The sequence below is a fragment of the Nilaparvata lugens genome, chromosome 6, assembly GCF_014356525.2.
Source record: "Nilaparvata lugens isolate BPH chromosome 6, ASM1435652v1, whole genome shotgun sequence".
NCBI lineage: Eukaryota > Metazoa > Arthropoda > Insecta > Hemiptera > Delphacidae > Nilaparvata > Nilaparvata lugens.
Genome location: NC_052509.1, coordinates 53,387,677 through 53,404,183, shown reverse-complemented (window position 1 = coordinate 53,404,183; position 16,507 = coordinate 53,387,677). Strand labels below are relative to the sequence as shown.

Here is a 16,507-nt window from a genome sequence, read left to right as displayed (position 1 = left end):
AATACTTCTGTAATTGTAATTAAGATTGATAACAAATAGATTGCAAATACTTGTAGATTAGAAGAAAATTAATGAAAAACTACCTTACAAAATTTTGAGGGTTTATTATTTTGGATTACGTTTAATAATAGTTATTATGTAGGCCTGCGGTATTCAATGAAAATAAAATAATCGTAATTAAATATTAATTAAAAATCTGCTTGAAGTGCTTTAAAGTCAAATTGTTTGTATCCTCTGTTATTGATTCTCTCAACTATCAACTTTCTTTAAACGTGTATCATAAGTTCAGATTTCTATTTTGATGAAAATGACAATATTTGTATGGACTTAATTGAAGATTTGTACCATACTTAATTAATAATTTGGTCGATATAACTTTAGGTGGCTTCCAAACCACTGGAATAGAATATGGCTCACCACGATGTTTTCAATAACCAATTTCAATAGAACACTATGTTAATCAACACTATGTACTATTTCGTATCAGTAGATCAGAGCACAAAACTTGAGATTACAAAATAGCCTTCTATCTTCTATTATAGAATCAATTTTTAACCCAGATTGATTTTCAACTTCATTTTGACGTGATTTTTTCTTCTTACTTAATTTTTTGAGATTAATAATGATTTACCGTACCTGTTAACCTAGAACCTAACTAGATCTCTAGATGAACCTTAAACTACTTGAACTTTTCAGCTAGTTGACCTTTGAATCAAGTACTAAATACTCTACATATACTCGAGGTATACAATTTTTATCGAAGCATCCATTTAAGATGAGTACCATAAATCACTTCAATATTATCAACACCTGAGTGTACTTTGTTATAGAATATTCCATTATTATATAGTAACTGATTTTTAAATGTATAAAACCCCCCTACTTAGGTTACACTGCTCAATACCTCCATAAATGGTTGTGTTCAAATGTGCTGAAAATCAGATTTTTCATGTGTCACTAATGTTTACAGTCATTCTTGTTGATTTCAATAATATTTGTACATAGATCACCCGCTTCTCTTGAAAAATGTGCAGATCAGTGAAGCCCACTTTGTTGAACTATTGAAGACTGAAAATGTGTCTTTCTGTTTAAAGATATCTGTTGATGAATATGTGTGTAATGTATATTTTTGCTTTTTGTATATAGATATTTGTATGTATAGGTTTAACGCGCTACACCTGGTTACTTCATTATTTATAACAATTATAAACAATTTAATATTGTAACATTCAGATTTGTTAATTAATGTTAAATGTTGAAACTTTACAATTTCAGTTGATATTTTCGGATGTGCCCTATGAATGTTACAATGAAAATAAACTATAATTATGTTCAACTAATCTGTAATTAATTATTGTAACAGCTTTTGTACATGTAATTCAAAATATACTAATAAATACGAGCTTGAAATAATTTAGACTACTGTAAGCCTTTAATGGTACCGTATCCATATTTTTCAGTTCAAAACAACACTTTCACATTAACCTTAATAAACTTAATCACTTTTGAACTACGCTTTCAAAATTCATAAAATTGAAGATGCCTGTACTAATAAAAACAGGAATATTTCAGAAGCCCACATCTTGTAGGCCTACTGAATTTTTGATTTTTCAAACCTGTAGGACAGTTAGTCTATATACTTTCATATTCAACGTTCTGTAGCCTAGTTAGATCTTATCTAAATTTATTTTATAATTTGACCTGAAATATGTAAATATACACTGTAATATTATCATTCGAAGACTTTTTTATGTTATCTTCAACCAGGACTACCTACATTTTGAAAATTTTTCTTAGTTGACAGGAAAATATCGAATAAGTCTATGAATTACGGCTATGAATAAGTAAGTCTTACGGTTCATGTTGGAGTTATGATAAACGATACTAGCAACGCGTAGAAAATAATACCTGCGTGCTTTCTGATAAGTCGGAGCTGCGCTGGAAATTAATCGTGGGTCATGACCATCGATAGGAACGGCGCTAGTTCATTTTCCTTAGCATCGAGGATCCAAACCTGGATGTTGACAATTCAATAGCACACGCTTTTATGAGACAAGACACAAGAATGATAGAAATTACCACAATAGATTTAACGTAGGTAGGTACCGGTAGGCCTAAACAATTAATTTAAAAAAACTCCCTTAATAATATTCATGATAATTATTATTAAACATACCGTGATGTCAGCATTATTAATTATAGCATTAGTCTATTTGATTTGATGATGGAATTTTTGTGTTGCTAAAAATTCAACATATTCATTCCTTTATTAAAATGTTTTTCATTTCAATTGAAATATCATTTCGTTGTTCAAGAAACCTACTTAGGAAGTAATGTTAGTATTGATTCGTTCTCCTGTGATAATTATTTTAGTCCCGAAGGCTATTAGATTATTGTCAATATGTAGTCAAAATTCTCATTCTTCTATTGTCATATAATTTTCTAAGATGCTGCCTTAAATTGTTGTAAAAATGGCGAAATCTCCAAACACATTCCTATCAACATTATTTATAGAATGTGCACAATATTTACGTTTCCCACATTTTAGTTAATAATGATGGTACTGTATTTGATGCAGGAATTAAATTATTTTTCTGAATCTCTCATCACAAGTTCGTTTATCAAAAATAAAATTACACGTTCATCAAACTCAAACTAATTAACCTTAAGCGCAACTGGAGTCTTAGCTATTATCGCAGATTGAACAACCATAATTTATTGAATTTTATAGTAATTGTACATTATAGAAACATATACACTGTAATAGCATTAAATTATGCAGGGAAACTGAATGTTTTAAATACTATCAATTACAAAAAAATACTCTGCGCACTCAGATGGAGTGAACGGAACGATTTTAAAACCGATATTTATAACGGAAATCGTCCCGCATAGGTTTAAACACTAGAACTTGATTTAACTAAAAAAAACTATCCTACTTTATTATATATTTTTGTGGATTACAAACTTTTTCTATAATTGACCGAACGCAGTGAAGTCTATGTTTTAACTCGGATTTTCTGTGGTCTGTTTGTATGTAACGCATTTACGGCCAAATGCGTTATTGATAAAACTATGAGATTTGGCAGGAATATTCATTTTTTAACTGCGCGTCGATGTATAGACAAGGTTTTTTTGAAAATCTGAATTTTAAGGATAATGAAGGAAAAGGAATCCTTCCATACTCCGATATCACTTATATGTTACTAGTAGTTCAAATTCAAATTCAAATTTTCAAATTCAAATTCAAATTTTATTCAATCCAATTCACAATATTTACAAATTATGAGAAAAAATAATACAGCTTAACAATATTAGAGTAATAAGTTAATATTTTATAAAGTACATAAAAGTCTAATTTATTAAACAAATAACAATAACATCAGACAAGAATTCGAACATGCTAAACCAGGACTAATTTGTGAATTTGGATAGAAAAATACTGCTTGCTGAGAGTACAAAACTCTACGTCTGCGAGCAGGAATGAATATCTGATAATTTATGAATTTATAGAGAAGTAGAAAAATATAAAAAGAAGAAAGAAAGAAAAATTAGCAACCAATCACTCACACATTCACACTAACCATGCTCACTCTCCAATTCCAGCTCATTTAGCCAATGCATAGCCACCATTATCAGAGTATTTTAACTAAGAAACCACATTGAATAAGGTCTCTAGATAGTCAGGCATAAGACCTCTAAGCCATCCAAGAACTTTTGTTTTAAAAACAAGTCGATTTTGTGTTCTCTTAATTTCAAGAGGAATATTGTTGAAAAACTTAGGGCCGAGAAATACAAATACATACATTAAACATAATGGTTGAACATTACAATTGGTAATACAAATACATACCTTAAGCATAATAATTGAACATAGATAATAATAATTATTATTAATTCAATATTATTAAGCAGGTAACAGAAAAACCACAGTGCATCCCTCTTTAGGCTAAACCTGTGTTGAGGGATGTCTCGCTCTCTAGTTGAGTCAACTTAATTATAATACAATAACAATTTGAGGTATCAAACAATAAAGTAAATTTTATACAATAATCAGTGTGCTTTTCACAAGATGGGATTATGAATCTTTAACAATAAATTACATTTGAATGAAGACAGCTAAAAAATGTAAATAATATTACACCTCTATTAAACGTTTTTCTTCATAGAAGCGATTAAGTCTATTCTTAAACAAATTGTAACTGGGTGCATCTGATATATCTGATTGCAGTTTATTGAAAAGTCGTGGTCCCTTAGCAAAAGCATGTAAGGAGACCACTCTACTTCTTGTAAAGGGTTCTTTTAATTTATTAGCAAGATTTCGACGAGTGGAATATACATGTTCATCCATAACTGGAAACTCTGAACGTCTTAAATACACAAACTTCAAAAGATTTATTTCAAATAGGGTATCAACACTAAAAACGCCAAATTCTCTATACAATACTTCGGTTGGATATCTTATGGGTCTCTTTAAACATATTTTTATTATTCTTTTATAAAGAATTATGAGAGGTTGCAAAATTGAACTCCCACAACTTCCCCAGGATACAATACCATAGCAGATGATTGACTGTATCAGTGCCAAGAATACCATTCTTAATTGATAGATAGGAAGGACATTCCTTAATTGAACGAATTTATAAATTAATTTTCTAAGTTTTGAACAGATGTATGAAATGTGCGAGCTCCACCGTAAATGTACATCCAATACTACACCTAAATATTTTATTTCATTTTCTTTCTCTAATGTAGGACATCCACAGCTGTAGTATGGACTGGCACAATTTATGTTATGTGATACTAGTTTACAGTCAGTATTATCGGGAGGCAATCCAGAGGACGACAATGAAAAGGGAAGAAATCTAGTTTTTTGAATATTCAAATGTAGGAGACTATTCTTTAACCAGGACTTGATAACATCAAAGCATTTATTAGCTCTCTGGAAGGTGATTGGCCAAGTTTCCCCCCAAACTATAGCAACTGTGTCATCCGCAAAAGAGTACAAGGAGCAATTCCCTAGATTTATATTTAATAAATCATTTATGTATATTAAGAACAAAACTGGCCCAAGCACTGTTCCTTGTGGAACTCCAATATTCACATTTAATAGTCCACTTGTCTTTTTATCAAGCCTAACTTTTTGTCTTCTACAATTTAAATATGACTCAAAGAATGACAATGCAATACCTCTTATTCCTATTGCTTCCATTTTATCCATTAGAATTCTATGGTCAACTGTGTCAAATGCTTTTTGTAAATCCAGAAATATTCCTAAGCATTTGTCCCCATTATCTAATTTGCTCAAAATTTCTCTTGTTACTCTAAAAATTGCATCGGATGTACTCATACCTTTTCGAAATCCATATTGATTACTGAACAAAATGTTGTGTTTTTCCAAATAGGATACTAGCCTCGACTTTACACACTTTTCAATTACTTTGGATATACTTGAGAGTAGGGAGATAGGACGATAGTTACCAAGTTCAGTCCTACTACCACCCTTATAGAGAGGAATAACTGTAGCTATTTTCATTTCATCTGGAAAATACCCCTGTTGGAAGCAAAGATTTATAATATGCTTCAACGGGTCACATATTGCTGAAGAATTTTCTATCAGACATTTTGAATAGATTCCATCTACTCCCGGAGCAGTACCTTTTTTAAGCCCCAATATGTTATTTCTCACCTCACAGGCCGTAGCTGGATAAAAGAAAAACGACCTACAAAATGGTCTATCGACCTTATACTGGATATGATTTGAATTTGAACCTGTCTCTTTGACCCTATTCGAAATTTTCTGTCCAACATCAATGAAAAATTTATTAAACTCTTCAGCCATTTGTTCACTTTCAGTGGATTTTACTACTCTACCATCAGGTATATTAATTTCTTGAATAACATTTTGGTCTCGAGATTTGGAATCAGTAGAGTCATTTATAGTTTTCCACACCTTTTTCAAGTCCTTACCGCAATTTACAAACTCATTTCTAAAGAAAATCTCCTTTGCAGAACGTATCAGTGCCTTCAAAATAGTGTTGTATTTCTTATAATAACGAACATTAATCGTGTTAAACGGCTGCTCCCTTATTTTAAGTGACATATTATTCCTTTCCCTGATACATTTCAATAACCCTTTAGTTATCCAAGGTTTCAATCGTTTCTTTCTATTACTACTTTTCTGCTTCGAAGATGAACACGAATTAAAAACATCTACTATTTTATCATAGAATCTGCTAAAAGCTACTTTAGCATCCTTTTCATAATAGACTCCATCCCATGACACTTCTTTAATTTTAAACAGGTGGTCGTCAAAAAATAATGCATCATACTGTACAGGCTTCTTATTAGGCTCTAAACTACTATTTTTTATAAACTGAATTCGCCCCATAATAGCTTCATGATCTGTTATAGAACAATTGTATATCGCTGGGTTCAATGTACATATCTTAGATTTGAGAAACAGATGATCAATACATGATTCACGATATAATGAATGTCTAGTGCAACCGTGTAAATAATTAGTATAACCATATTCCAAAAGCATATTCAAGTATTTATGACCTATTTGGGTTAGATCATTACCCAAAATATCAATATTTGTATCTCCAATCAAGATTTTGTTTTCATAACATGTTGTTTGACTAAGGAATATCTCCAAATCATCTAAAAAAGCCAAAGCGTCGGTATCATTAGGTGATCTATACAATGCTGTACAGCAAAACTCCACGTCTCCATATGTTATTTTAACATATTGTTATATTTAACAGAAATACAAACGATTTCTGGAAACAAGTGGTATACGATTTAGGAAGTCTTAGTAAATCAGATGTCACTCTCCTAGTTTGATAACTAGGAACATCCCTGAACAACGCATGACCACAGTTTCCAGACATAACATAAAACATATACAATACTTTGAAAACATAGATATATCTGAGAGGCAAGCATCTGAGACTCTGAAAGATAGGAAAAGAATGTTCATATCTACCCTCCTTCTTGATGGCACGAACTATGGATTTTTGTATAGTTATTAAGGGCTTCAAGTGACTAATGTAAGTGGAGCCCCAACAATTTATACCGTACCTGATTTTTGATTCGACAAGTGCAAAATATAGCTGCCTCAGGACACTCATAGGGAGAAATTTATTCAAAAAGTAGAACTTCCTCAGCATTAACAGCAGATGGCTTTTTATATTAGTAATATGATGAGACCAAGTGAGCTTTTCATCAACAATCACACCCAAATATTTTAATGAGTCAGTTTGACCAACCACCTCACAGTCACAGTCATCACTCGCACAGCTACCATGAAACTTCAGTGCAGAAGGCAATGTCCATGATGTTGATAGTGTAAACAGCATGTATTTTGTTTTTGAAATATTGAGCTGAATCTTATTGTGTCTAAACCAGAGCAACAGCTTGTTCAAATCATCCTGCATTAATCTTACCAAATTGGGGCCATCCAGATCACAATATGCCAATGCAGTGTCATCTGCAAAAGATGTTCTGTGAACAGTAGACCTCGCTCAGTTAAGAATCACAGCCTCCTCGTAGGGTACAAATACACTGAAAGCGGAGCAGAGTGTGGTGTGGGGTTGAAGAGCGTATTAAATAATAATCAAACAATATAATGTTTTAAGTAATGAGCTAAAACACTACTGGAGCCGCGCGGCGCCTCGCAGCCGTGGAATTAATTCGGTTGAATACTTAGCATGTAAATAAGTTAGAATACGCTCACTGGAAGCGCGCCGCGCAGCCGTGGAATTAATTCGGTTGAATACTTAGCATGTAAATAAGTTAGAATAGGCTCACTGGAAGCGCGCCGCGCAGCCGTGGAATTAATTCGGTTGAATACTTAGCATGTAAATAAGTTAGAATACGCTCACTGGAAGCGCGCCGCGCAGCCGTGGAATTATTCGGTTGAATACTTAGCATGTAAATAAGTTAGAATACGCTCACTGGAAGCGCGCCTCGCAGCCGTGGAATTAATTCGGTTGAATACTTAGCATGTAAATAAGTTAGAATAGGCTCACTGGAAGCGCGCCGCGCAGCCGTGGACGCCGTGGAGAATATACGGAGTGGAATATTTCATCTGTGGCTGCGCAGACTGAGGCTGGCCGCGCTCGCAGTGTGCACTATATAGGAGAGGAACTTTCCTCTGAGCGCTGCCACCTTTCGGGTGCCTCTTCGCTACCCTCGGAATCTTTTATAGTGAGTTCCACGTTTTAATGCCAGTGAAGAAAGATGGAAGTACAGCGTTGTCAAGTAACACCATTCTGCCACTGAGTGTACAAAGCGGCTACTCAATTATTCATCCCATTAAATTTGATTTAATATTGGTTTTCATTTATATTTCTTCTTTTCTCTGAGAAGTTACTGCTTTATAATTCATCCCACCATTTATAATTGTTCGATTACCGATCATGAAGCAATAATGTGTACTATTAATGGAACTAGGAATAAATTTATTGACTGCAAACACAGTAGGTACCTACCTATTAAGAAAGCTTGGGAAACAGTAAATGAAGCAACGGACTCCATCAAACATAAGAAAATTATATTTTCCGATATACAGGGTATAGATAAACAAAATTAATAATAAAATCAGACAAAAAGAAAGATATGGCTGATGAATTCAATAAATATTTCAAATTTCACTATAATCGCTACAGTGTTTACAAATAGGAATCTGAATCAAGATAAAATAACTTACCTATTAAATAGAGTAAATTCCCGAAATTTTGACTCCTTTTTTCACACCAGTATCAGAAGAGGTAGTAATAAGGACTGTTAAGTTCTGAGCCTGAATTCGTGAATTATTGTAGATTTTATGAATGAAAATGTTTTTTTGGTTTTGTTAATAAAATTTTGTCTCAGTCCCATACACTCGCTCACTTACTTCTATCATTAAGTGACGACGAAATTATCTGCTGTTTCTCCAAGGATGAATAATAATTATCATTTTGATGTCATTCAGCGAGTTTTCCCAGGGATGAGACCTAGTGCAATCGAAATTTTATTTATATTATAAACCTACTATGTTCTGAAAACTACTATAAATAGTTTCTATACTAATATATCCGGAAATTTGAATTTGGCGCTATACGAAGTTTTTATGATAACAAACAAATCGTTGAATTGAACTTGTTAAACATGAAAAATGGCTTGACATATCAATAAAGTTTATTTCAATTGATTCAACTATCATCATTATTTTCAATCGTATTAATATTTTTCAAAACTTATTCATTCATACCATTCACACCCCTCAGCCCAGATGATAGATGCACTTAAGTTGGTAGCATTGTTATAATATCATGGCGAAAAATTGTATGTGAAGCTGTCGTTCTTTCTGAGCAATGATGTTGATTATCTATTGTTGAGCTTATAAAAATATTGATTTAACATCCTTATAATGTATTCGTTTTTCAAATACCTATGTCAGTGATTGAAGTTACGGATTTCAGTTTTGTAAAGAGGGTTTCTTATACTGTTTTATCTGTTCATTATAAAAATTCCGTTGCATGTTCTACGCCATAAGTCATCTTGCTGTTTCTAAGAATTCAATTGAATAATTAATTCCGGGTCGATTTTCCATCAGGTGAGAAGTCTAATTTTTATGTAACTATTCTATATTTTTAATATGTCTAATCTTGAAAGGTTTCCTTATAAAAGCCAATAAATTGTTCATCGTGTGGTTTGTGTCTGAAGTGGCCTAAACGTTTATCATCGACATCTTCAGGCTATATTTACTAATTCACAAAAATTCTACAGTATACTCCGCGACATCATAGTATAACAAAACTGTTTTATTTTTCTGTGCTTATCATAATTAATGGTTTAAAATTTGAATGTGATTATCAACTTGTTACGAAATCTACAGTACAGCATTTGAAGATGGACAGCAACTTGATAGATATGTGTAAAACAGTAATTTTCATGACTCATGATATCAAGATGATCTTGCCAATCAAAGTTGTATTAGGTCTTTGGTATTTAAAACTTACGTGATGAAAATTAAATGTCTATTGTCAAGTTAAAATCACAAAATAAAATATCTGGCTAATATTCTATAGTAAGATTTACATTCAAACGTTGGTTGAATGGGAATCATCAATTTTGTTCAATAGAAATATTAACAAATTACATTTTAAATTTTGGTTTGTATATTTCTGGACTCTGAAATTGATTTAAAGTTAAGCAAGATAACCTACCATTTAGACATTGGCTTACTACTATCAACATTTGGAAAGGGAACAGTTTTGGGCTAGGCCTGTTGCTCCTTTCTAATCACTTATTTGATTTGTGCATTGGCTAATGTAAATGAAATTGAATTGATTCTCCCTGTAAAAGCTATAAGTGTGATAAGTTACATATTGTTTTCAATAATTAATTTAACTCTCAACGTTAGTAAGTTAATTTTAAGTCGAGTTATTTAGTAGGCCTAATTGACTCATCTCTCAAAAAAGTATGCCCAAACTAGTTTTATGTTTAGCTATAAAAAGTTGGTAATTCTGACGTTCCTATTGATTCACAAACAGCTTTTAATGAATTGATGAGACAAATATGTTTTTAGTGACGCTATTGACGTTGATTAAATCAATCCCCAAAGCATTAAATTAACACAGACAACATTGAACTCTATAGTAAGAATAGACTACATAATTATGGTTTTAAAATTCTACAGTCTTTGTTGGCTTTACATAATATGAAGGTAGTTGAAGAGAATTTAATAAAGCAGAATCATCTTTATAGGCTAATTTTCTGGATGTACTAGCAGTTCATAAACGTATTTTCTATTTCTATGTGGATTTTATTAATGGATAGTATAAAATGAAAAACTACTATCCCAGTCTAGGAATCATGACAAAACCCGTTTGAATGTTTATCAGAAATGATAACCATTCAACTTACTAATTTAGCCTATCCACTTGCAAAATTAAAACCTTCAGCAACATCTTAAATGCATCACAACAATATTTTAATCAAATCTTTAAACCAAAATTTATTGGATTATTTTCTATAATCTAAATTATCTTAATACATTTCTTGTCTGAGGTCATGAGATTGAAGGAATATTATAATATTTTTTAGTTGTTTAATATGTTATTATCTTTTATTATTGTTATTTTTCATATGTTATTATCATTTATAAACCGTTTACAAAAATAAGGAATACATTTGTCGATTAATAATTATTTTTGACGTGACAACGTCTTATAAATTGGTTTGCCGGGTGACACTTCAAGAAACTGCGTTACGTTCCCACGTTATGCGCTCACAATGAGAGCGAGTGAGAGCGTTCGTTTTGGTTCACGGTCGTCTGGAAAGAGCACGAATAGGAGCAGTGGCGAGCAACCAGCAGCAACCCGAAGCATTCACCTGGAGAGAGAGTGAAACGGAGCAATCTCCTGCGACAGCGCCACTTAGTGAATAGGTTATGTGAATAAGTATAAGTGAATAGGTATAAATGTAAGTATAATAGGTATAAGTTATGTTGTAGTAATCACAATGTTGTGGTAGTTTTCAATCACAAAAGTAGTATAAATTGTTTCTCAGCCAATAATAATTTGTTTAACTTGAAAAAATGAGCGCGACTTGCTATGTAAAAAATTGAATCGAGCACAGTTAGCCCGCCTAAGAGCGAGAGAGATAGAGTGATTTTGTTGAGGATGTGTGAAGGTAAAAATAAAATTTTGTTAATATGAAATTCAGTGCGAGATTCTTTGTATAAATTAATGTTTTAAATATAATTCTTTGTATAAATAAATGTTTCAAATTGTTACTATTATTTCATCCTTCTTCCTACTATAGGAATGAATATTCACATTAAAATTATTTTACCACTCGAAGTCGTTGTCACGTAAAACTTTCGCCCGTATACCAACTTTACAGGCAACCATGCAATTTTTACTACATATTCACATTGGTAAAGACAATTTGTCAATTGGGCTTCTCAAACTAGTATTATTGTTAGCTAAATTAATTTGATTGTTCTTTTTCAGACTTACAAAAATGATTGACCTAACAATCAAGACATTGGACTCACGTAACCACTCGTTCTCGGTTGCTGATGATGTAAGTTTATCTATATTTTCTTTGCTTTGTACAAGTTTTTATGTTCTATTCTATTATAGCCATATCTAGAAAGTAAAGGACTTCAAAATATCTTAGGCACAACAAATTGGTTTTCAAATTATGTGGCATCATTAAAATTGAATCTTAAATGTGCTAGAAAATTATGTGGTAATTAGTAATGTTACAAGTCTTTGTCAAATATAATTATACTCATTTATGCTTATCATATGTGTCTAGACATGCATTAAGCCACACAAATATTGAATTTCATTTTGCATTCTTCATGAAATCTAGTAATACCTTCTTCCACAAATGACTCAATCAACACGGATTAACATTAGTATTCTACTATTAGAATAGTATGATGATTCAACTAGAAAAAATCAATACATACAGAGTGAGTCATATGCATGGCAACCCTTCAATAGGTTTGAGACTGTTGTAGATATAATACTGTAACTTTTAGGATACGTTATTGGTCAAATACTCTACATTTTGACCTACAACTGAATTTCAACCCCTCATAAGGGGGTGATTTAGGGGTTGTAACTCGAATACTTTAAATGTAAACACCGATCGTATTGTAAATCATTTTAAATGCCTTTCTAAAACAAGAAAGATGGCATCGATAGAAATGTTCTATGATACGTGTATACAAAATGGCGGCTCATTGAAGTTTCAGTTTTTAAATAAAGTTGAAATAATAATAAACAATTATTATTATCATTATTTAAGTGGTGGATTCAAGGATCCAAAGGTTCAAAGAACCCCACACGTTATTGTGTTCCCAAGTAGTATGTTAGTTAGGCAAACCAATGTGTCCTTTGTTAGGACATAGGCAAACCAATGTTAGGCAACCTGTGTCCTTTAAACAAGAACCAGGAGTTTTTCCTTATGCTAACATCCCACTCATCACCTGGTTGCTTCTCGCAATCCAGTTTAATATGCTTGGCAGTCTCCTCAGACTGATTAGTCCTTGTGACTTACGTGAGTACCACTTCTGGCCTTCTTTTAAGGTCCTTCCGCTGAGGAAGGGGTGGCCAAGTTGCCTCTAGGGCGCCTGGCCATGGCCACTCTTGACTCAGCCTCTTGACCCACATTTGTGCCTGGAGTTTCACCCATCTCTGGTCTCTTGGTTTTTTTCTTTTTGCCCCTCCGAAACTTCGCAGGGTCAAAAGTCTCACCTCTCCCAAGAAGTTTTGCCTGAATAGCCGCCCTTCTTTGAGCAATGGTGAGGTTTGGTCTCTCCACTCGTGACATAGAGTTCCACTCCTGGCCTTTTTGTAGGTCCTTCCGCTGAGGGAGGGGACGTAAACTGCCTCTAGGGCGCCCGGTCACTCTTGACTCAGCCTCTTGACCAACATTTGTGCCTGGAGTTTCACCCATCTCTGGTCTCTTGGGTTTCTCTTTTTGCTCCTCCGAAACTCTGCAGGGTCAAAAGCATCACCTCTCCCAAGAAGTTTTGCCTGAATTTACGCCCTTCTTTGAGCAGTGGTGAGTTTTGGCCTCTCCACCCACAAACTTGATCTACGTGAGTTCCACTCCTGGCCTTTTTGTAGGTCCTTCCACTGAGAGAGAGGACGCCAAACTGCCTCTATGGGCGGCCACCCTCCACTCAGCCTCTTGACCCAAGTTTTTGCCTGGAGTTTCACTCATCTCTAGTCTCTTGGTTTTTTTCTTTTTGCCCCTCCGAAACTCTGCAGGGTCAAAAGCCTCACCCCTCCCAAGAAGTGAGCCTGATTGGCCGCCCTTCTTTGAGCAGTGGTGAGTTTTGGCCTCTCCACCCACAAACTTGACCTACTTGAGTTCCACTCCTGGCCTTTTTGTAGGTCCTTCCGCTGAAGGAGGGTCGCCAAATTGCCTCTAGGGCACCTGGTCACCCTCGACTCAGCCTCTTGACCCACATTTGTGCCTGGAGTTTCACCCATCTCTGGTCTCTTGGGTTTTCTTTTTGCCCCTCCGAAACTGCCCGGATGGGGCAGATGCCGTGGGTTTGAAGGCAAAGCAACTTCTGGAGTTGCCTTGGGGTCCCTTTTAGTCGCCTCCTACGACAAGCAGGGATACTGTGGGTGAATTATGGTTTTCAACACATTTTTGAATACGATGTTCGACTTGAAGCACCCCAACCCACAGGGGGCATTATCAATAGAAAAGAAACATTATTTATTATTAAATGATAAGATTTAATTATTTAATTATGATTTAGATAAACATTATTCTTGTTTTGAATTTATAGATTGGGATTTTATCATAAATGTAGCCATTGAAATGATTCTTATCTAACCACAGTCATTGTTACCAACTTAATTTTGGTTTCCGCGCTTATCATCCATATAACCCACCAACTATCTTGTGTTTCCATGTTGTAAATCTGGAGTACACAAAGTAATCACTTTGCGCACTAGTGCGGAAAAGTTATTCTTTGCGTTCTTTAATTAGTGCTGGAATGGTCAACTGTAGGAAAAATGATTTTTCAATGAATATAGAAAGCTTACTTGTCAAGAGCTTACAGGAATAATGTCAATATTATTGTATCCCAGAATATGTCATACTATTTTTTTCTTTCAATAAAATTGCGTTTGCTTTTCAGATAACTGTGAAACAATTGAAGGAACAGATAGCAGACTCTGTGAATGTGTCGGCCGAGTCCCAGCGTCTCATCTATTGCGGTCGAGTTTTACAAGATGACAAGAAATTATCCGAATACGGTAACTTACTTATTTTATTTGTTATTGGCCTTTTACTGAACTTTTAACATACGACTTCAGTATGCAAGATTATTCAAGATGTTTAATGATTGTTGCAACACGATCAGTGCAATCTCGTTACTATTAGTAGTGTTTGTGTTTTATAACTTCTCCATAAATTGTAACTTATTTTTCATTCTCCAATTATTTCCTAGTCCTTCAATTATTGTGGATGTTTTTTTTTGTAATATGCTGTATATTGCTTGTTTCACCATTATCTCTCCCTAGTGAATAATTTATGGCTTAGAATGATGTCCTTGGTTCCCTAAAATGAATACAGAAGTTACCTGATGATTATAAAACGACTGAAACTAGGGTAATTATTAAGAATAAGGATGAGTTATTCTTGTTTCATACAAAAATCTGACCTATGATGAAGCAACAAAAATCAAAAATAGCCTAAGTAAATAGATCCAAGTAATAAATAAACTCAACCCTAATCTTATTTAAGGGATAAGAAGATAAAGGTAATTAGCAAATACAAAGATGGTAAAAATATGCAGTTACCTAGGGTTTCAACATGATAGTGGTGTTCAAGTTGGCTCCAGGAAATAGTCAAGGTAGGCTTGCTTGAAGTAGGGTATACTGTCCGTGATGAATTGATGCAGATTTCCAACACTTGTATGGATAAGACGATTGGTTACAGCACATTGATAACTCCCAGTTCATTTGGAAACATTGAAAGATCTTCCAAGAAAATATTAATCACTGTTCAATATTTGAAGAGCTAACTTTAGTTGAATTGTCCAGTTCATATGGAAACTGAGGTAAGCCTAAGCAAGTGTGTGGCTACCAGTTTAAACACAACAGTCAAGTAAAGGCAGGGCATTACCAAACATTAGTAAGTTACAGTTCGAAATCCAGTTTAAAAGAAGATTCAATATGGTATTGAAACAGATTCATTAACAGCAACAAGGCACGTCAATCCAAGTTGAAAGTAGATGAAAGTGTTGAAGTAGATTCACAAAATATTAACAAGGCACGCCAAGTTACAGTCAAAAGATAGATGTTGTTACGGGTTCACCCAAAGGAAAATAAAATTGATATTAAATCAATTTGTTACACGCACGTGCCACCAAATCACAAGAATGAAGAAATAGGATTATCCCATTACACTGAACAAAGTTTTCACTTGAAAAACTTGAAAAGATCAAACGAAACAAGCCTTCGACATGACGAGAAGAAGACGCCATCAAAAAACGCAAGTCATAGCTGGATAGGGAATGGCCAGCTTTGAAAAGCAGTCACCAGAGCGCAGCAGCTGCTGGAGAGAAGACGAAATGTGAGCAGAAGAAATGAGCGCTCCAGGCGGTAAAGAAGGAACTAAATGATTTCAATCATTGAATTGGATGTGAAATTCAACACTAGTCACTTGGTTTTTTTTCTTTTTGCCCCTCCGAAACTCTGCAGGGTCAAAAGCCTCACCTCTCCCAAGAAGTTTTGTCTGATTGGCCGCCCTTCTTTGAGCATTGGTGAGTTTTGGCCTCTCCACCCACAAACTCGTGACCTACGTGAGTTCAACTCCTGGCTTTTTTGTAGGTCCTTCCGCTGAAGGAGGGGTCGCCAAACTGCCTCTAGGGCGCCCGGCCACTCTTGACTCAGCCTCTTGACCAACATTTGTGCCTGGAGTTTCACCCATCTCTGGTCTCTTGGGTTCACCTCTCCCAAGAAGTTTTGCC

General features: G+C 34.2%; 1 protein-coding gene across 1 annotated transcript in view; it reads left to right on the top strand.

The window, feature by feature from the left end:
• The first annotated feature begins 9,315 nt into the window (after positions 1-9,315).
• The window catches only part of LOC111046949 (large proline-rich protein BAG6), a 71,737-nt gene continuing 64,545 nt past the window's right edge, over positions 9,316-16,507 (top strand). Inside the window, exons 1-3 of the mRNA XM_039431490.1 lie at positions 9,316-9,604; positions 12,009-12,081; positions 14,672-14,789. Of these exons, the coding sequence (XP_039287424.1) occupies positions 12,019-12,081; positions 14,672-14,789 (181 nt within the window). The 5' untranslated portion in view covers positions 9,316-9,604; positions 12,009-12,018. The remainder of the gene's footprint in view (positions 9,605-12,008; positions 12,082-14,671; positions 14,790-16,507) is intronic.